Consider the following 23057-nt stretch of genomic DNA (forward strand, 5'->3'; position numbering starts at 1 on the left):
AGATTTCAAGGCTCTGAAAGCCCTTAACTCTACCCTAGCTCCTACTCCACACTCAAGAAGTGTCTTACCTAATTTTCGGGACCTTCCACATGTGTCATCAAGGAACACTTGATCCATCTACCAAATCCCTTAATGTCCAAGTTAGATTCCTTCCAAACTTTGATAGAATTCCCAACTTAGCATCATCACCATCCACTTTCAAGGGTTAGCCCACAGTTGTCTACTACTTGCATTTCGGGTTCTCAAACCTACAACACAGGTTTTTGGGTTTGGATTATGGGGGATTTCACACGTTGATTTCATATTTATTCATTTGTGTAATGGAAGTCCTTGCCCAAGTACTTACCTCCTATAGAGACCTTAATTGGTTTAAAGGAATTAAAATAGGTAGGCACTCTTTTAAAATAACTCACCTCTTCTTTGCGGATGATGCATTTCTTTTTTGTCGAGCCATTACTAATGATTTGCATACTCTAAAAGGAGTGCGCTCTTGAATTATTCTCCACCCTATCTAGACAAAGTATTAATTAAGCTAAGAGTTGAATCCTTTTTAGTTCTAATATTCCTCCCCAAATGCATGATTATTTGTCTCAAATAGTAGGGATCCTTGAAAAGGAAGTGTCATCCAAATATTTGGGAACTTATTTGCTCAACTCTCATTCCCCATCGAGAGCGGATTACTCTTGTCTAATTTACAGAATGACATCCAAACTAAGCAAAATAAAAGCAAACACTTTATCTTATACATGTAGGCTTGTTCTAATTAAATATGTTCTCTCATCTTTATCTACTTTCACAATGTGCTGCTTTGAGCTACCCTTCGACATTTGTAATATACTAGCTAGCATCATATATAGGTTTTGGTTGGGACCCTCATTCTTCTAGGAAATCATTCAAGCCAAAAAAGAAATCTCTCTTATTCAAATCCTTAGAAGAAGGCGGAATGGGAATTTGTCCCTTCATAATCCACAATCAAGTGCTACTTCTCAAACAATGTTGAAACTTATTATCGGAGCTAGAATCATATGGGATTGAACAATTAAGGGGAAATATTTTTCCCATTCAACCTAGCTGTTTTAAAGAGGAAGGTTCAAATTTTGGAATAGCTTGACATCCAATCTATTATTGCCTATCCGCATGTGGTACCCTCCCACAATTTTTCCATGGAAGGAATTAAGTGAGTCTCCCAAGCCATTTTAAATGGTTCCTGAGATACAAATTGTTTAATGACTGTTCTTCCTGCTCACTTTGTGTATGAGATTGTGCAAAACAATATCTCTGAAGATAATGATACCTTGCAGGGCTCCCTTTATTCGAAATTCCAAATTCTCTACAAGGAAAGTTGCTCTACATCTTTTTCTTCATTCTCATCTCCCTAAATTAAGTATCTTAAGGGGTGGAATTTCTTTCATAAAAAAATTAAATTGCATCCAAGATACAAACTGTTCTTATGGAGAGCTATAACAGATAATTTACCTGTTAACTCAATTATTGGAAAATGGTCTTCTATTGCTGTTCTCTGCCCAATGTGCAACAAATCTGCTGAATCACTCTTGCACACTTTTTTCTGCTTGTGAGTTCCCCAAACCCAGCCTAGCAGTTAGCATATTAGGCATACGCCCATAATCCATTGTTATTACATCTAACAAGCAAGAAACAGATACATCTACCGTCCAAAACCTCCAAAACCTGAGGATACATTAAGCACAAAACAATTTTGGATTAAGGAACAACATATAAATATGCCCAGCTTACCACCTTTTCATGACTCAGTGTACTCTTCAATCACACAAGTCTGTAACTTAGGTAACTACCTTCCCATTCTTTCTATATCTTCAATTACACAGACTAATTTAGTTTTAGTGGTTGCAGGGATCAATCACCTTGGTTGAGAGGATGGAAATGGGTTATCATTTTGGTCCAAGGAAAGAAGCAAGTATTAGCCAGGTGGACTCCTGCACTTTTGCTACTAAGGATGATGCTATCCTGGAAGGCACTGTGGTTGGAGTAACTCAAGCTAAGGTGCACTCATACATCAGATTACCCATCTTTGGTTCAACTCTGCAAGCTTGGTGACGAAAGTACCAATCCCCTCACCTATTATCTATGCAAATTGCTACTGAGCAGCACTACTGCGAGCAGCTGATCTCCCATCCTCGACCAAATTGCTACTTGATTCAATGGTCGCCTAAAACGCATCTGGGCGGTCAGCTACTTGGGACAATGCCACTCCGTAGCAAGACCCACTATCTACTTCCTATCTTTATCCAGTTATTTTTTCATCTAGCTAATGTGAATATATATCTTTTTCTTTTCTTTTTTTTTTTTTTTTTTTTTTTTTTTTTTTGCCAAAAACTAATGTAAATATATTTACTTTCTCAGGTACAGAACTATATGTAAGATTTCACTCGTGGGTGAAAACTACAGCCCACAATCCACATGAAAGTACCCATGCATAACATTTTGGCTGTTACGGGTGTCAACGGTGCGGTTTGGGGCGGTTTCGGGTTGGTTTTGATTTGGTACGGTTTGGGTTTGGACTAACTAACGGTTTAGACTCAGATTGACTAACGTTTTATGGTGTTCAAGAAAAATAATAAGAATAAATAATTTAACATCCTACAACAAAAACCAAAATTCTATGAAAAACAAAATTGACATTGGTCAATTTTTATTAAAAAAATCCACCCATCTTATAGAAATCAAGAACCTAGATATTAAATAGTACAATGACTATTTGATCTTTAAATTCATGCATAATTTGTTTAATTGTCTATACCAACTACCTAGTGATAATATAATGATTCAAATACTATTTAATGTAAAATTATAAAATGAGTTGTAAAACGGGTTATAACGGGTTGTAGTTCAGTTTCGGGTTGGCCCCAGGCTCCACCACCCTCAGCCCAAACACAACACTAAAGTTCAGGCAGGGCCGGTTCGGGCTATAATGGGCCGGTGCGATTCAGGCTACAAATTACGTTATTAGTTGTTTTTAAGTTTTCTATTACAAAAGTAACCACTCAATGTTTCACTTAACAAAACTAGTTAAAACTAAGGGTAATTTTCATCTAGACCCCACTGAGGTTTGGTCCAGGTCACCTTTAGTCCAGTTTAAGTTTTTTTTTTTGCATATGGCTCCCCTATGGTTTTAAAAAATGATTAAATAAGGACACACTTAACAAAAATAGTTAGTTTAATAAATTTTGTGACAAAAATACCCTTGTGTCTGTTGGACTTCTTTTTATTATATTAATTTTAATTTATTAAAATAGATAATATCAAATTACCCTTCCGTTCACCCTCTTCACCTCTTAGCTTCTCATCTTCTCCTCCTCCACCACCACCACCGGCATCACTTGAATTCCCCGACGAATCAGAAACCCCCACCATGACTGAACTTCGCCGGAGAAGAATTACAACTGAAAAAAAATTTCTGCTTGAAGAAATAGCAGAAGGTGAATTTAAATGGGTTTCTTCCCCGCAAGAGCAGAATAGCCAGGGAGGGTGAATTCTCCGGAGTCGTCTTAGGTGGGGCTCCCGACTTTCCCTCCCTTTGCTCAATCTTAGAGTTTTTTGTCTTTCAGTAATCGAATCTTTAATCCCGACTTGTTTCTTTTTGTGTAAGAACATAGGAACATCAACTTGGGTTCTCTTAGTTGTTAGTAATAATAATAAGGACAAGCAGCCATTGAGAGATAAAATAGCTTCCGATCCCAGAGGGGTCGATCTAATACTTCACTCTCAACAGCATAAACCAAAAGTCAAAGATTCTGCAGGTTTTTTCCCCCAATTTGCATTCCTAAAGAATGATTTAACAGTTGCAATGAAGTGCAAAACGATAGCATAAATGTAGAGCAGTAGTAATAGAAGTTTAGGTGAGATGGGAGACAACCATTATTGTTAGGGATATCTCTTTCGTCTGGAAAATCTAACCACCATGTGTAATAACGTTGAACCCCTTCTTCTCTGATGCGAAGAATATCAAACCAATAATACAAATTAATTCACAAACCTCTCTCTTTTTCTCTTACCGAATGTGTTTTTCTCCCATTTTCCTTCTGGGTTTGGGGTTGAGGTTGCATGACCGTGGTGGGTGTTGGCGTCAGAGATGGGTTTTGATTTGAGTTTAGGCTTTGGGACAGATGTGGAGCCGATGATGATGAATACGAAAAGGAAAGAGAAGGACCAGATTAAAATCGAGCATGGCCGATTCAATTTAGAAGCGGAATCACCTTCTTAATCTTAGAAACTGTGAAATCTGTGATTTCTTTGCATTCTAATCGGTTCTACAGCTACGGGTTTTGAGGATTTTGATGGGAGAGTATAGGAATCAAATGTTCCAACTCCATTAGCAGGTTAAGAGAGCTCAAACCTTAACTACTGCACCAGTTCTTTTCCCAAGATGCAACTATCACCAGGTTAAGAGAGCTCAAATCTCTGTTTCAAGTAATAAATTAAAACTAAAATAATAAAAAGAAGTCAAACAGACATAAGGGTATTTTTGTCACAAAATTTATTATACTAACTATTTTTGTTAAGTGTATCCTTATTTAATCATTTTTTAAAACCACAGGGGAGCCATATGCAAAAGAAAACTTAAACTGGACTAAAAGTGACCTGGACCAAACCTCAGGGGGTCCAGATGAAAATTACCCTAAAACTAATTTGTATTTACAAAACTAAACAAAATAGTGATTTTAAAAACATTTAGGGATTTTTTAATCCCTTAAAACTAACTAACTTCAAAAGAAAAAATTATTATTTTGTCCAAAAGAAAAAAGTCACTCATTTTTCATATCTTTCAAACATTTTTCACCCCAAATTGCCATATTGGTATGATTAATTTTAGGGTATTTTTCATCTGAACCCCTGAGGTTTGGTCTAGGTCACTTTTAGTGCAATTTAAGTTTTTTTTTGCATATGGCTCTCCTGTGGTTTTAAGAAATGATTAAATAAGGACACACTTAACAAAATTTGTTAGTTTAATAAATTTTGTGACAAAAATACCCTTGTGTTTTTTGAACTTCTTTTTATTATTTTAATTTTAATTTATTGAAATAGATACTATCAAAATTGTTGTGGTCCTCCTCAGAAGAGGACACACCGATTCCCATGTGGGAGATGTGTGTGTAAGGGAGGCATGTGAAGATGTTGCTTGTCCTCTCTCTTTTGTCTTGTCCCCCCCCCCCCCCCTCTCCTTTCTCATCCTATAAATAGGATGAGAAATGAGCGTAAGGTAGAATTGGAGGGTTCTCTCCTTTCTCCTTGCACATGTAAAGTGTGTGCAAGTATGTGAGGGCAAGTGCATGTATGTGAAGTGAGTGCAAGTGAGTGTGAGGGAAGTTTGTCTGTGTTGGAGTAATGGGTTTGAAACTCTCCGGAGTGTTGAGAGTGTGAATTGAGAAAGGGTGTACAAGGGTATCTGGTTTTGGATACAGGGTTGAATTTGGTTGTAATTAAATCCGAGTATTGTACAAGAGTTGTATTGCTACTTTCTCATAGTGAAAGGTTCCATTACGCCCGTGGATATAGGCAGGGTTTTGCCGAACCACGTATATTAATGTGTCTGTGATTTTGTATTTTGTTAATATTCACGTGGGTCCCATAACGGTACTGTTCATACGGCACTATTCACACATACGTTTTTGTAGCTTGTGTTCTTCTCCGTTCGGTGGTGTACATGTACGTACATGTATTATCTCCCCCTAACAAAAATACCTTTCCGTTGACCCTCTTCACCTCTTAACTTCACATCTTCTCCTCCTCCAGTTCCACCACCACCACCAACATCACTTGCAACTGCAATTGATGAACCGACAACACCAGAATCGCCTTCATGGTTCCCATATGTAGTAGCACCGCTTGCATTCCCGGACGAATCAGAAACCCCCACCATGACTGAACTTCGCAACCCAACTCCAAGATAACCATCATCATATCAGTTCTCGTCTCATCCCACCCATTGTCGGTGTCTCTGCTACTCTAATCGTTCTTTTCTATCTTGCGATTCTGTTTCACAAATTAACCCAGAAAAGAACTGTACCTGCTGATCTAAAGCCTCCTCATCGTTTCTCCTATAATCTTCTCCGTTGCACTACTTCTCCATTTTCCTCCTCAAACCGATTAGGCAAAGGTGGCTTTGGTTCTGTTTACTGTGGCACCCTCCCCACAGGCCAAGAAATTGTTGTTAAGGTTATGGATTATGGGTCGTTACAGGGAGACGGAAGTTCCAGAACGAGTTGTCACTTACCAGGAAGATTGATTGCGATCGTGTTGTGTCACTTATAGGTTACTCTTGTGACCACAAGCGTCAACGGATGCTGCTTGTTTATGAACTTATGCATAACCGGAGTTTGCAAGATGCTCTGCTTGATTGCAAGCTTCCAGAGTTGATGGAGTGGAAGAAGCGGTGTTGTCAAGTACATCTTCAAGGACACCATTAGAAATCTTGAACCCACAAAGTACCATTCACTTCTTCTTATTTTTACTCGGGTTTTTTTTTTTTTTTTTTTTTTTTTTTTTGGGGGGGGGGGTCATTAGTGGTGGTGAAGAACCTCTCTTTGGCTATGCAAGATGGGCTTTTTATCTAGTATCCCTTCACACTATCGAGGGCATATAGTGTGGACTGTAAATCAAGAGCTCACCAAGAGGATTCGTAGAATCCTTCAAAGAACAGAAACATACAAGAGAAATCATAAACAAATATCAAGACTTGGCTATAAAACAGCATAGGTGTTCCCAAACCATTAACTAAGAGTTAGAAGCGAACCTCATTGCACTAAGAAATTTTATCTGGGCAGAACTCATCCTTCAACCAGAAAGTACCCTTGTATACTGCACTAAGAAAGCTAATCATTCAAACAAAAACAAACATATCTGATATTTCAGTTTTAAGTCTCCCAGGAAAACCAGAATACAACATTGCAGGTCTCTTCAACAAGGAGCGACCTCCACTGCATGTGATTGGCGTTGCCCTCACCATCAAGTTTTTTTTTTACTTCTGGTGTTGTCGGTTCATCAATTGCAGTTGCAAGTGATGCTGGTGGTGGAACTGGAGGTGGAGGAGAAGATGAGAAACTAAGAGGTGAAGAGGGTCAACGGAAGGATTTTTTGATAGTACTTATTTTAATAAATTAAAACTAAAATAATAAAAAGAAGTCCAAAGGACACAAGGGTATTTTTGTCACAATTTATTAAATTAACTATTTTTGTTAAGTGTGTCTTTATTTAATCATTTCTTAAAACTACACAGGAGCCATATGCAAAAGAAAACTTAAACTGGTCCAGATGAAAATTACCCTTAATTTTAAAGGTAAAAATATCCAAAGATATGAAAAATCACTATTTTAGTTAATTTGATAAGTGCAAACTCAATTTTAGCTAGTTTTGTCAAGTAAAACATTTAGCGATTATTTTTGTAAAGATAAACAAAAAAATAGTCAATTGCGTAATTTTCCCTTTATTGAGGGGGGAATGTTGGATTTACATCCTCTCTAATTCATTTTCCTACAATTCCCTCCTAGGATTGTGCCATGTGACTTTAAATAATGCAACGATTCAAACTAAAGTTTAAATAAAATTCAAATTTGTGAGTGAGTTTAAATATAATTCAAATTTTATTTGAATTGCGTAACCGTTAAATTACCTAATGCCACATAGCATAACCTTTGTTGGGAGAGAATTATAGGAAATTGGAAAGAAAGTACTTAAAAGAGGATGTGAAATCCGGGAAATGTTGCTATTTTTTGGCAGCGCTTTTCACGTGGCCTGGATCATTCATCCAATTTTGTCATTATTTAATTAGTTTGTCGTGCTGAATTATTTAATTGCACTTCTGAGAAGTACACATCTACTTTCCCTACTGTTCTAGTACACATCCTTCTCCATCGCCAATCTCCGGCAGCAAAATTTTACCGGCATGACTTCACCGTCTTCAATTCCGGTAATGTCCTTGAAATTCACGGTTCATAGGCGTGTGCCGGAGCTGATTACACCGGCGAGACCTACACCTCATGAATTCAAGTGTCTCTCGGACATCGACGACCAGGAGGGTCTACGGTCACAAGTTCCAATCATATTCATTTACCGGAACGAGCCGGCGATGAGAGGAGAAGATCCAGTGAAGGTAATTAGGAAGGCAATAGCAGAAGCTTTAGTGTTTTATTACCCATTGGCTGGTCGGATTAGGGAAGAAGGCACTGGAAGGAAGCTGGTGGTGGAGTGTACCGGCGAGGGTCTTCTCTTCATTGAGGCTGATGCAGATGTAAGGCTGGAGCAGTTCGTTTATGCCCTTCAACCGCCGTTCCCTTGCTTGGATGAGCTCCTTTACAAAGTTCCAGGATCTGATGCTATTGTTGGTTGCCCTATGCTACTGATTCAGGTAACTATATATGGATCTCATCTTAATTCTTATCTTGTACTTCTTCATCCATCTTGTTCTTCTCCTCCGGTGCACGCTTCGCTTCGACATCTTCTGCCGAGCGACGGCTAGTTGGCCGACCATCCGATGGCGAGAATCTACCCTCGAGTGTTGGGCTCTGCGTCAGGTTGATCGACCTGCCCATCGGATGCTTAGAAGACGGCCTCACCGCCGCGCGGCAGAAGATCTGAACCCTGGCGGCCCCGTTTTCATTTATTATAACGATAGCTACTAGTTTCGACAGTCACGATCACTCCACGTGTATATAAAATTCCAATGATTATGAAAGAAGCCTCAAAGAAGCCCTGAAAATATAAATATAATTTTTTAACCAAATGTTATAAAAATATCATATCACAGCCAGCCTTGCTAGTTGCTAGTTGCTACCCTACCTTTCACTGTGTCACTGTCCTTTCGCTGTGTTTTTTTGTTTTTTTATCTGGTTTTGGATAAACACTGCTCTACAGTTGAGGGTAACCGCTCCAGGGTATAGGTTGCCTCTTTCCTCTTTTTTTTTTTTTTTCTTTGGGTCTAAAGAGTATTGCATTTTTCGTTTTGTTTGCTTAGGATTGAAAATGAGACATTGCACTTTCTAGATTTATAATACACCTACCACCGATCTAATTTGGGTTAGAAATGGAGTTAATTGATGTGAACCAAAGCACTTTTTTTTTTTTTTGGTAAATGAACCAAAGCACTTTCAAAAAGCACAATTGCAGTAGTATAGGTTACAAGATCTGAGTTTGCAAAACTATCTGCTGTGGTATGTTAAGAGTTAGAAAACCTTCCATTTAGGTGGTGCCTTTTGCTGGAAATTTTTGACACTATTCTTTGAGTTATCCCTTAATATTAGATCATCCAAACCCCCTATTGTTAGTACTGTTTTTTTTTTTTAGGTAAACTATTGTTAGTAGTGTTAGTATTAGTTAATTTTTAATTATCTATTTCTAATGTTACCCCCACATCTTACGTTTTAATACACTACTTATGAACCATATCTTCTAAACTTTGTGAGGATTTACGGTTGGGAGAGGAAGAAATCATAGATGGTAAAGGAAGATGAAGAAACGAGTCAACGGTAGATTTTTTATTTATTCAAGTTATTCTTGTTTTTTTGAAAAGTTTAATTTGCTTACATCATTATTTAGTTGTGATTTACTAACAAGAGTGGGTAGGGGTGCGCCTTGGTGCAGTGGCTGGTGGACCATAGTCGTAGCCTTAAGGTCTTGGCATTGAAATAGCCTCCTAGCAAAAATGGTTGGGGTAAGATTGCGTAGGAAAACTGCACCCGCCCCTCAGACTCTACTTGCGTGGAAGCCTTAGCACGGGGTGTCATTGCTTTATTTTCATCCTACAGGGGGTTTGATTTATAAATTAGATAACTTAGTGGGTAGCACTAATTTAAGGGTAACTCAAGAGGTGGCTTTGAAAATTTCCCCTTATTGTTCTTGTATGGTAGTCTTGTCTTTTTTTTTGTAGAAGTGTAGTAGTCTTGCCAACTGGAAGAATTCTAGAAAGATCGGTTGACCATTACTTAGGGTTACAAGAACATTGTGTCAAAATATCCATTTCGCACCACCGGGGCTGGTGGTCTAGTGGTCTCAAGCTCACTCTCATGCGATTTGGTGGTCCCCATGTTCCAAGTTCAAATCCCTCTCCTTTATTTCTTGCATTAGGCAATTGTCTACTCTTTGACTTGGGCATGGTATCGCTACAAACTTCTATGGACTATACTAGGCCTCCGATGGAGCTAGGCTAATGAAGTCAATGCTTGCACTTGTAGTTCACAGGGCTAATGCATGCATAAGTTGATCTTGAAAGTCCGAATATTGCATCACTGGGAGATGCAAGGTCCCCAGTACTACATCCCGTGGGAGAGGAAGCTAGGGTAGCATGACTGCTAGGATTTTCTTTTTGGGGTAAATTTGAAAAAATTAGGTAGGGTATGGTAAAGTAAAAACTTATATTTATACTTAGGCTTTGGTATTTTCTTTTACAATGGTTATGTACATGTAGCGTGATCATAACAACTTGCCGCTTCAGATATAACACGTGCCAAATTCAGAGAGGTGAATTTTGGGTGAGGGAAGGCAGTATATGGAGGGGCAGCATTGGGTAGGGTGGCGAGCTTCTACATTCTGTTTAGAAACCACAAAGGAGAAGAAGGGGTTGTGGTGCCGATTTGCTTGCCGGTGTTAGTGATGAAAAGGTTTGTGAGAGAGCTCAAAAGCATGATTAAGGGTAGATTTGCGATGTAATGGTGTTTTCTTTGCACAAGTATGAAATTATTTTGAGTGAAACTTATTTTTGTGTCAAACCTTTAAGGAAAAAAATATATATTTATATTTGTGATATTCTTAAAAAATCTAATACTTATATTTGATAATTTTCTGGATTGGGCTGGGTTTTCAGCCCATAGACCACCTTAGGGTCCAAAAATCAGCCTGAGTAGATGTCAGATAAATTTTTTTTTTCTTTATTAGGTTTGAAATTTTGGTTCCTCTTCAGTTTCCTTGCAACTAAATAAAGCCTAAAGAAATACTCGCTTGATCTAGATTGCAATATTAGGAACTCTTTGAATCAGCCTTGTAGCAGACACATATGAGGAGAGCCATTTCTTATAGGTGTTTACAGAGTTTAGATCTTCTTTGCTCGGGCAGCCCATCCTCTGATTCCTTAACCCTCACATAATCTATCCTTCATTTTGCATTTTACGTTTCACTATTTAGCTTTTTATCAAAGGATGTTCCGCATTGTAGACTATTAAATTCTTTCTCTCTTGCCACTCAAGGGTTGCTCGGCCAGTAATGACCCGCACCTCTTGGTGAAGAGGTTATGAGGTCAACTCTCCTTGTGGTATCTGTAAGAGTCCCCACCCCTAATATGAAGCTACCGATTCAAAAAAAAGAAAAAGAAAGTTGCGCTCTCTCTTTCTCGTAATAATATGAGGCACCATCCTCTCAATTCATCTTTTTAGATTTGTGACGGAAACGTATTATATAACATGTCAATCTGCGGGTTTCTTTATGTCAAAGGAGCTTCTTCTGAGTAATTCTAGCTATGTTTCTTCACTCATCATGACTATATGCACAAGTCCAATATGGTAGATCTTTAGGTGGGGAGGAAGATGGGTCATTTTTGTTCAACTGCCAAATTCTTTCTATTGGAGAATTCAAAGAATCCAATACGAATTACTAGGGTAGGTGACTTTAAATCTCTATCTGTGATTCCTCCAACAAATCCTAGAAGCCTTAACCAAGTATGTTAGTGGGAGAAGTTGAAGTGGTACAACCCTGAATGTGAGGAGAGTTGATCAATGATGGAACACTCTGTTCTCTTTGTAGGAATTTTGACCTGGTGAACTCCGCAGGTTTCACCACAAAAATCTCAATGGACCAATGAGACAGGTGAGGAAGATGGTGACGGATGAGGAGCTCAACACTTTATTGTGAATGTTGAAAATTCAGTATTGCTTGTCACACCCCACCCGACGGTATTGGACCTGCTCTGACAACCGGTTGGTGTGATCCACAGCCACAAGATTTCAGTTACAATATCAATAATAAATAAGACACACAATCCCATAATCAATAGCAAACATAACTATTCAATATTTAATGTAGGAAATAAAGGTTTCAAAATCCAAGAATGAATATTAAATGAATCAAATAAGAAAGTATCAATAGAAACAAAATAACAAATATGTCTCATTATGATTTGCTATTATCTTTCAACAGTTTGAGGTATTCTACTTCAAGTCTCTCTATAAAAGGAGTCATAAGACCCTCCTTCATTCATTTATTCATGCGTCGAACAACCAAAATTCTTTTCTTGTCAATGGGTACCTTAAGAGCACCCCATGCATCGGCATGAAACTTCATGTGCAGCATAACTAGGTACCACAAGTGTCTCCATTAATTTTTTAAGGGTGTTTTCTCCCATGCATAGGGAATTTCTCCTATTTTTGTGAAGGCATATGAAAAAAACTGAGAAAATTCACGAGGATGAATTATAATGAACTTTGTAAGGCAACAAATTCCATACATAAACCACAACCACATAGTAATAAGGAAATGAATAAATGAAGCGCTAGGTTATGAATGCATCTAAATTCTAACCATGTAAGTCTTTATCTAAGCAAACATGTTTTAAGACAAACACTAGCCCTCCTCTGGGTGGGTCTTGTCACTCTGATCCCTCATAGACTGGCTACCTTTGTTGCGATCCCAAGTAAGGGGGTACCGTACAGTCCTCATCATCAACCATGGTTGAGGTACAGGTCCACACTCTCTCACCACAACCATTAGTCTAAGTGTTGGCACATGTCAGGGATTCTATCCCATCTTAGTTATAAAGTACAACAACCATGAAAGTGATGGGGGCATCAGAGAACTGTCTCCCATACCACAACCCTTGATATCCTAATCTAGGCCAAGTCAGGTATTCCCCAGTTCATAGTCACACCAAACAACAAAATTCCACAAAAGAAGTAAAGTACAATACACATTATTCACAAATCATAATCAATGAGTAAACAAGCATGATAGTAATTACGGCAAGTTATAAAGTCAATAACATGCTTAAAACAGTTATCAAATATTATATTATGCAATTCGGTTACATATGTAATTGTATCCTTACCTAACTTAGCAGAAAAAGTATGAAAAAACGTGCTAAGTCCCACAAGCAATTACTCTAGCAGATCCCAAAAAACCCATAGATTATCATCATGAAGTTACATTAGAGTTTGAGATTCAAACTAAGCAAAGACAACTCCAACATAGCCTCTGAAACCCAACCGGTTGGTTAAGCCAATAGCTTTAAGTGACCACCTCAAGTGACCGCCCAAATCTTGGTCAGAATTCCAAGTCTAAAATTCAGACTTTGGATCACCCATCCTTGATCTATATTTGGGTTAATCCAAGTCTAAACCACGTCCTTAGAACACTAGAGAAGCCACTCAAACTACAAATTCAAGAAGAAAGGTTCTAGATTTACATCATCTTCTTCGATATGATCTACCATCAAAAGTGGATATAAATTCCATTTCTCTTGGCATGATTTGATTGAGATCATCGATGGAAAAGAAAATATATTAATCCAAGCTACCACAACAAAACTAGAGGAAGAATAACTATTCTTTAATAGGATGAAATCCAATAGATTAAGAGAGTGATTAAACTTACATTCACTTAGGATCCGAAAGTCAAAGAAAACTCAAAAGATTCTCTGTGGAAAGAGGTTCTCTTCCACCAACCATGTGTTCTCTGACTCTTCTCAGTCCATGATAGTCTTTAGGAATAAAATAATACGAAATTAAGTTGTGGAAGGCTTTAAATAAGGTGGCACGGGCAAAACAAGGTTTTTCTATGGAATTTTTCAATCAACTGCCAAGGGTGGCATTTGCTTGGCCAATTGACCGCCTTAAGCAATTGTCCCTAGTACTTTTCAATACTTGGGCGTTTTGCATTTCTGGTTGATCCCTAGCTCGGTTATGACCTAACCAACATATGGAGGGTTCTACCTCGTGGACATCTTCCAACTTGCCTTCTCATGCCGGGAAACAAACCCCCCACACCACCCCTTTTTTGGGCCCTCCTCCTCCCCCCCCCCAGCCAGTTCTACATACCGCCAATCCATGGGCTGGACATGGGCTTCACCACACCTCGCAAAGCCCGGTTTGGGCTACAGCGGTTGGAGGTTATTGCATTACCGCCGGACAAAACCATTTGCCGAGTTCCGCTACTAGCGATAAATTCTTCCAATTCCCAATAAGGTAGGTTCTTTATCAACACCATCCATATCCATGGGTCTTCAATGGGCCTAAGCCAAAGGTATCTCCCCAACGCATGGGCTTCCATTTCCTCTGGATGATTTTATCCATCACCCCATCATCATTTTTGTCGGCTCTTCTTCCGGAAAGACTAAAGGAACCCTCCTTGCTCGGTATTCGAACATGACAATTCAGGGGGGACTTCGGTGGGGTCATGTTGAGCCGACGATATGGAGTGTACATCTATTATACTACTATCGGTGCCCTCGGTTTCTTCATTGTTCCCGACCACCAAAACCTTCAAAATCTCGAGAATGCAATACAACAACAACAACGATCATGTGATAAGGCTGCGTCAAGATAACCAAATAGAGATGAGAAGAGTTTGACTCACGATTGTTTAGGGTTATTGTTGATATTTGGTTTGGATGGATCTGAACTGTGTAAACTATTATTGATTTGATAGAGTTTCACTCAGATTTTGGGTCTGAGCCACCCAACGGCTGAGTGATTATTGAGACATATGTCGTGTTCACATTTAATGCTGCAAGAAATGATACATTGGAAGAATCTTTTGGGTCTTTCAATATCAATAGATTGATTGTTTTTCTCCTGTATCTTCCAAAAGGTAAATAGATCTTTAAGAGTTGTTTCACGGATCCGAAAGAGAGTACCTAGGTTCTCCCAATAACTAAAAAGTGTATCATGTCTAAATCTAAACAAGACGTATTCTATTGTAACTTGTTCCTACCAAGAAAGAAAAAATGCAACACCAATAAGTCCATGAGAGATTATTTGTGGAATACAACTCTTTTGAGTTCTCTATCACTTATGGAAGCAATTCTTATAATTGGAAAACCCATATGAGATACAGAGGAATAGGCTATTCTCTTTTTTAAGTTACTTTGATTGAGAGATGTTGAAATTGCATAAATTATTTGCATTGTGCCTACTATCGTCAACTAGGGATTTCGTAAACAACATAGAGGAAGAATGAAGGGAAAATCTTATTGAGGCAATTGTATTTGCTTCGGCAGATATGTTCTTCAAGCCCTTGAGCTTGCTTGGATCACATCTAGACAAATAGGATCAGAACGGCAAGCAATGACATGATATATGCGTCTTACTAGAAAAATATGGGTACGTATACTTCCAAACAAGCTTGTTACAGTAAGACCTATGAAAACACATATGGGTGCTAGCAAAGGATCTCCGAAATACTGGGTATCTGTTTTACTAGCTGCAGAGGATGTGAACCCCTTAAATCTAGCCAAGCGACCAACAAATCCAATCTTCCTAGGTGAATCACAGTTTGATCTCCGATACCTACTCACAAGAGAACAATGAGTGTGGGCCTATCTAAGCCGCCTACAATGATCTCCGGTACCTACTCCAGTTTGATGTTGTCTTTTGGATTGCATTACCTAACAAGAACTTTGTACGAATAAAAGAAAATTTAAGAAGACCCACTAACTTATCATTAATGGTTGTATTAGTGATTTAGTGATTAGGTTTACATTAATTGTTGATTTGTTTTCTTGGAGAAAAGGAGACTTTTTATTAACTAAATAGGATATTCTATAGGTAGAATTTCCTTTCGTGTCCATCATGCATAGGCGTTTGTAAACCTGTTTTTTATTGATCTTAAAAAATAAGAATTTTTTACATGAGCCCTTCCTATTTCCATTAGAAATTCCACGCATCCCCTCAAAATTGAAACTTTACAATGTGCCCCTCCTCATTTAACATCATCAGGTTTTTGTTAATTTTTACTTTGATTTTATAATTTTATCCTTATTTGATGAATTTATTTAAAATCCTAAGAGTTTTGAAAAAATTACGTGATTCTGCTTTTAGGTTTTCCCTTATAAAAATAACCACTCAATGTTTTACTTTACACAACTAGCTAAATCTGAGTTTGCATTTACAAACCAAAATAGTGTTTTTTCACCTCTTTGGACATTTTACCCCTAAAATTGACCATATCGGCATAGGAGTGAAAATGTCCATGAAAAAATAATGACGTTTTCCATTTTAGAGATAATAGTGATTTTTCCGTTCGATGTGATCAGTTTTAAGGGTAATAAATGTTCAAAGAGGTGAAAAATCAATATTTTGGCTAGTTTTATAAATACAAACTTATTTTTGGCTAATTTTATAAAGTGAAACATTGAGTAGCTATTTTTATAAGGGAAAACTAAAAGCAGTTAATCACGTAATTTTCTCAAAAATTTTTACATAAGCCTCCTCAATTTTCATTGGAAATACTATACACCTACCTCAAAATCAAAATCATACAAATCCCCCTTCACCCCCGCACTTCACACTTCACACCTCACACCGTCAGTTTTCTTGGGTATCTATATTTCAAATCTTCGCCGTTTGTTCTTTTTCCTACATCTGTGAGATCTCATTCAACTTTTTTTTCTGCATTATCTTCGTTTTGTTCTTTTTCGTACCTTTGTGAGATTTCATTCAACTTTTCTTTTCTTTTCTTTTTTTTTTCAAACATAACGATTGAATTGCGACTACTTTTGAATCTTTGCTCCGCATAATAGGTCATATTTTACCAAGTGGGCGGCTGGGAAAGTGACGGCATAAAAAATGTACAACTTATACAACGGAGAAAAGTACAGATTAGAAGATATTTTTTTTTTTTTTCTAAAGTCAAAATAGCTTGCGTGTCAAGAAGATTTTAGAAGAGGAAAAACAGAACCACTTTTGAATAAATAATGCTTTCAAGCAGACAAATACAAAATTTCCTCAACTAGTGCTGAAATCAAAATGCAAGCTTGCATCATTCACTCATTTTTGTTATTATTTAATAAATTAGTCCATTGTCCTCTGTGTTGCATACATTTTAGAACTTACCAGCACCGCACGTCTGTTTCCCTTTCTGTTCTTGAGTCCACAACCTTCTCCATTCTTCGGCAACAAAAACCCTGCAAAACACCCAGTGATTTTACCGGCATGACATCTACTCCGGTAGCCTCGTTGAAATTCATGGTTCACAGGCGTCTGCCGGAGCTGATTACACCGGCAAGATCTACACCTCATGAATTCAAGTGTCTCTCCGATATTGACGACCAAGAGGGTCTACGCACACAAATTCCATCCATATTCTTTTACCAAAACAAGCCGGCGATGAGAGGAGAAGACCCAGTGAAGGTAATTAGGAAGGCAATAGCAGAAGCTTTGGTGTTTTATTACCCATTGGCTGGTAGGATTAGGGAAGGCTCTGGAAGGAAGCTGGTGGTGGAGTGCACCGGCGAGGGTCTTCTCTTCATTGAGGCTGATGCAGATGTAAGGCTGGAACAGTTCGGTTATGCACTTCAACCGCCGTTCCCTTGCTTGGATGAGCTCCTTTACAACGTTCCAGGATCTGATGCTATTGTTGGCTGCCCTCTCATACTCATTCAGGTAAGTGGAGATCTCATCTTATCTATGTAATACTTCATCCAATCCATCTCGTTCTTCTCCTCCAGTGCAGGCGCCGGCATCTTCCGGTTAATTTGCCTAACATCCGATGGCGAGAACCCACCCTCGAGGGTTGTGCTCCGCCATCGTCGGATGCTTAGATGAAGGCCTCGTTGTGGTATGGACCAATATCCAGTACATTTCTAACAAGGAAACGGACCATATCTTTGTTTTTAGATTGGTGACTGCGTCTCAACATCAGATTAAGATTGGGTTCATTTATTAGTCACATTTTTTTTTTTTTAATTTAATCACAATTCTTTAGTGTGACTTATAAATGAATTTCAGAATTTCAACTATTTGATGACGTTGGACGCATGTTCATACATCTATAAAAAAATGGATGGTCCATTTGTCAGAATGGACTTGATAAATTTTTGCCGGACCACTACCTCATTACATCAAAAGGTTTACGTTATTATAAGTCATATCATTTTTTTTTTAAATTTAATCACAATTCTTTGATGTGATTTATAAATTAATTTCAACCATTTGATGTAATGTTGGGACACATGTCATATATCTACAAGAAAATTGATTAGTCAATTTCTTTGTTAGAAATGGACTAGATAAATTTTCACTACGGCACTACCTCATGCCATCACGTGTATATAAAGACTTTAAATGGAGCTTAAGTGTGAATATAAATTTTTTATTTTATTAAATCTTACCTTAATTTTTTTTATAATTTTTTTGAATTTATAAAAAAAATTCCCTACTTACCTGTCCTACTCTAATTTCCTCTCCCACTACTTCCACGGTCTCCAAACTTCAATACCTCAAACTCAAATGGGAGAGAGAGAGACCAGTTATATTATAAGGAAGTTTTGTAGTCCTCAAAGCTTGAATAAAGTTCACTGTCAAATAGCACAATTGTGGAACTATAGGCTACAAGATCAAGGTTGAAGAACTTTCTTACCATGGTAGGTTTAGAGGATTTTCATCTGAACTTGGGTGGTGCTCTTTATTTAGGGAAATTTTCAGTGCCACTCTCAAGATACCTCTTAATATTAATGCCATCTTCTAAGTTATCTAATTTATCAGTTAAATCTCCTATTGCTAATACCGTTAGTCTTAGTATTTAATTATTCATTTTCAATATTGCTCCCCACATCTTACGTTTTGATACACTACCTATAAACTATATCTCCTAAACTTTGTGATGATTTACAATTGACCGAGGAAAAAGTCGTAAATGGTAAAAGAAGATGAAGAAATGAGTCAATTATAGATTTTTTTTTTATTTAAGGTTATTCTTGTCTTTTTGAAAAGTTTAATTTTTGACTCCAACATTTAATTGTGATTTACTAACAACGGGTGATAGGGGTGGGTCTTGGTGCAATGGTTGATGGACCACAATGGTAGTCCTAAGGTCTTGACATTGAAATAGCCTCCTTGCAAAAATGGTTGAGGTAAGACTTTGTAAGAAAAATGCATCTCCTTTGGACTCTACTTGCACTGAAGCCTTTAACACCGAGTTGACCCTTTTTTAACTAATGGCAAGGGTGTCATTTACAATATTTTTCATTGTATTGGGGGTCTAACTTATAAATTAGATAACTTAGTAGGTGACATTAATTTTAAGAGGTAAATCCAGGGGTGGCACTAAAATTTTTTGCTTTATTTATTGTTCTTGTGTAGTATCTTGGTGCAATGGTTGGTGGACTACAGTTGTAGTCCTGAGGTCTTGGCATCAAAACATCCTCCTTGTAAAAATGGTTAAGGTAAGATTGTGTAAGAAAACTGCATCCCCTACGGACTCTACTTGTGCTGAAGCCTTTAACACCGGATTCACCCTTTTATAACCAATGGTAGGTATCGTTACAATATTTTTCATCCTATAGAGGGTTTGATTTATAAATTGGATACCTTAGTGGATGACATTAATTTTAAGGGGTAATTCCAGGGGTGACACCAAAAATTTCCACTTTGTTTATCCGTGCCGTTATTCCTCTCCTCTCGAACTCGCATCCGGCTTGCGCCCTTTTTTTTTTCTGATAGTAAGAATCCAAATTGAAGTTCTGAATCTGTGGAGGCAGTGGTAGAGGAAGCTAGGGTAGCACAATTGCTAGGTGTTTTTTTTTTTTTTTGGGAGGGGGTTGGGTGGGGGTGAGAGTTGCATGTGTAAATTTGAAAAAATTAGGTGGACTTTAGTAAAATAAAAACTCATATTTATATTTAAGCTCCCATATTTTGTTTCACAACCGTTGAGTTTTTTCTTTTATGTACATGTGGCGTGATCATAATAGCTTGTGGCTCACAATAGTTGTCGTAAATGAAAATGTATTAAATTCTGGTCTAATAGATCCTACTTTATCGTGGTACAGGTGACACGTTTGATGTGTGGTGGATTCATTTTGGCCATTCGGTTGAACCATGCCATATGTGATGCAACCGGCGTGGTCCAGTTCTTGACCGCTGTGGCTGAAATAGCATGTGGTGCAAGGGTGCCGTCTACACTGCCGGTGTGGAAAAGGGAACTCCTCAATGCAAGGGATCCACCACGTGTCACATTCTCACACCCCGAGTACGATGAGGTACCCGAAACTAAACGTATTGAAGAAGACATGGACCATCGATCCTTCTTCTTTGGCCCTGTTGAGGTAGCTGCTCTTCGAAAGCACGTCCCTCCTCACCTCTCATGTTCTAGGTTTGAATTGTTAACGGCATGCTTGTGGCGATGTCGTACCATAGCTCTCCAACCTCACGCAGATGACGACATGCGTTTGACGTTTGTGGTCAACACACGTGCCAAATTTCAACCTCCATTGCCAAAAGGGTACTATGGGAATGTAATTGCTTATCCAGCAATAGTATCTCCGGCATCAAAATTGTGTAATAATCCATTGGAATATACATTGGGCTTGGTGAAGAAATTGAAAGAAACGGTGACTGAGGAATACATGAGATCGGTGGCGGATCTTATGGTAACAAGGGGAAGACCCCCATTTACGTTGGTAAGGACCTACCTTGTTTCAGATATAACACGTGCCAAATTCAGAGAGGTGGATTTTGGGTGGGGGAAGGCAATATATGGAGGGGCAGCATTGGGTAGGGTGGCGAGCTTCCACATTCTGTTTAGAAACCAAAAAGGAGAAGAAGGGGTTGTAGTGCCGATTTGCTTGCCGGTGTCGGTAATGAAAAGATTTGTGAGAGAGCTCGAAAGCATGATTAAGGGCAGATCTGCTATGTAATGGTTTTTCTTTGTACGAGTTGTAATGATTTTTTTTTTCGTACAGTATAAAATCATTTTGAGTGAAACTTAAATTTTCTATCAAACCGAAAGGGAAAAAGAAAATTATAAGATATTCTTAAAATATCTAATACTTATATTCGAAAAGTTTCTGGACTGGGCTGGGTTTTCAGCCCATGGACCAGCTTAGGGTCCAAAAATCAGCCTGAACGTTCTCAGATAAATATTTTTTTGTTTTTTATATTTTTAAATTTGGTTGGAAAATTTGATTCCTCTTCAATTTCCTTGCAACTAAGTAAAAACAAAGGAGACACTCGCTTGAACAAGATTGCAATATTAGGAACTCGTTGAATCAGCCTTGCACTAGACACATACGATGAGAGCCATTTTTTATAGGTGTTTATTGGGTTCAAATCCTCTCCATCAAGGTAGCCTGTCCTCCATTCCCTTACCCTAGACAACTTATCTTTCATTTTGCATTTTATGTTTTATTGTTTATATATTTTTTTTATCAAAAGATGTTTTTCTTTTCAGACTATTAAATCCGCTCTCTCTTGCCATCTGAGTATTGCTCAACCAGTAATGACCAACACCTCTTAGTGAAGAGGTCCTAAGTTTAACTCTCCTTCTGGTATATATAACAATCTCCACCCCCTAATATAAAGTTACCAATTCCCCGGGAAAAAAAATTGCTCTCTCTCTCTCTTTAAACATTATGAAGCATCAACCCATCAATTCATCTTCTTAGATTTGTGAAAGAAACACATTATATAATGTGTCAATCCACCAGTTTGGATCAATTTTAGATTCACTTTCTGTCATTTTGATGTGGGGAGGAGTTATTACAAAAAAAACAAAGAGCAAATTGCATTAGCACCCCAAAATGGAGACCTTAAAGCACTGACACCCCCACTTTATGTTTAAAAAGCACAGAGTACCCCAAAATTGAATTTTTATTGGATATATTTGTCAAATTTATCATTGAAAACAGTTAACTCACTGTTTATTATCAAAAATATCCCTATAATAAACAGTGTCTAAAAGATTTTCATATTGCGCAAAGAATGTCCTGTCTGGCTACCTGTGCTCTTAAGCATGTTATCATATTTGTATACACCACAATGCTTTATAGATTTGTGTTCCTTGTATACTTCTAATCCTCTCTTCTCTTTCAAGACTTTGGAAACGGTTATTGTAAGCTCTCCTCTCATGTAGAGTCATATGATCAATATAAAAGCTTCTAGCATCCATGGTCCGACATGTCGGTCCGTGTCGGACCACGGTCGGACACGGCGACTCGGACGACATGTCGCCAGATGTTGGCCAACTTTTGGCAGGGGTTTGACGAAAAATCGAACCCCTGTTTCGAAGGGTACTTCAGGTCATTTTGACTTGAAATTTGACGTACAGCCTAATTTGAGGCCAATAAAAACATTGGGAGTGTTATTTTGACCTAAAACATCACCTAATCTAAAGTTTATAATTAGCACATGTTCGGCTATATGTGGACAAAACTGGATGTTTGGAAAATTCATATAAACTAATGTAAATATGTAAACAGAACACAAATACACAAATAGTAAATAGATGTACTAAAGTTTACAATTCATTATATAATTATGTTGAGTATGGCTCATGCTTCACATATTGTTGTCGACAATATATTGACATTTCGGAGACACATGGCAATATATCGCCGATATATTGTAAATATCGTGTCGATGGGGGGAGTCATGTCGCCCCCAGCGACACGGCGATATATCGCCGACACAGTGTACCATGCTAGCATCATATGACTTGTACTTCAATCCTAAATATATCGTAATTTTGTAACATTATATGTTATTGAATGCAATGTACACACTCCAAGCTCTTATACACCCCCCCCCCCCCAAAAGAAAAAAAATCCATGCTCTTATATTTTATGGCTTCTGTTTTTTAGATATTTCTTGATGTTCAACTATTTCGTAGCCTTGTTGGTGGATTACAGTATCTTACTATGACTCGTCTAGACTTGTCTTTTGCAATTAATTTAGTTTGTCAGAGTATGCATACACCAACCATGGCAGATTTTGTGCTTATTGAATGTATTCTTCATTATGTCTTAGGGACTCTTCACTATGGTTTACGTATTCATCAACATGGCTCTTTTTAGTTATATAGGTCCTCAATGCTTATTGAGCCTTTGTATA

The 23057-nt window shown here is 37.9% G+C and overlaps 1 protein-coding gene across 1 annotated transcript; it reads left to right on the top strand.

Moving 5' to 3' along the window:
- The first annotated feature begins 7746 nt into the window (after nucleotides 1-7746).
- On the top strand, nucleotides 7747-21061 carry LOC148999650 (benzyl alcohol O-benzoyltransferase-like). Its single transcript, XM_089139678.1, has 3 exons — nucleotides 7747-8383; nucleotides 17103-17615; nucleotides 20000-21061. Exons 1-3 carry the CDS (start codon nucleotides 7922-7924, stop codon nucleotides 20864-20866), a joined length of 1842 nt encoding a protein of 613 aa, XP_088995804.1. The 5' UTR covers nucleotides 7747-7921; the 3' UTR covers nucleotides 20867-21061.
- The last annotated feature ends 1996 nt before the right edge of the window (nucleotides 21062-23057 follow it).

Source organism: Hakea prostrata, chromosome 11 (genome assembly GCF_041222555.1).
Source record: "Hakea prostrata isolate BN-2017 chromosome 11, UWA_Hpros_2, whole genome shotgun sequence".
Classification (NCBI taxonomy): domain Eukaryota; kingdom Viridiplantae; phylum Streptophyta; class Magnoliopsida; order Proteales; family Proteaceae; genus Hakea; species Hakea prostrata.

Coding starts and splice junctions, on each gene's coding strand:
- LOC148999650 (XM_089139678.1), top strand. CDS start 7,922: ATGACTTCACCGTCTTCAATTCCGGTAATGTCCTTGAAATTCACGGTT. Junction 8,384..17,102: donor GCCCTATGCTACTGATTCAG/GTAACTATATAT, acceptor TCTGTTCTTGAG/TCCACAACCTTCTCCATTCT. Junction 17,616..19,999: donor GCCCTCTCATACTCATTCAG/GTAAGTGGAGAT, acceptor ATCGTGGTACAG/GTGACACGTTTGATGTGTGG.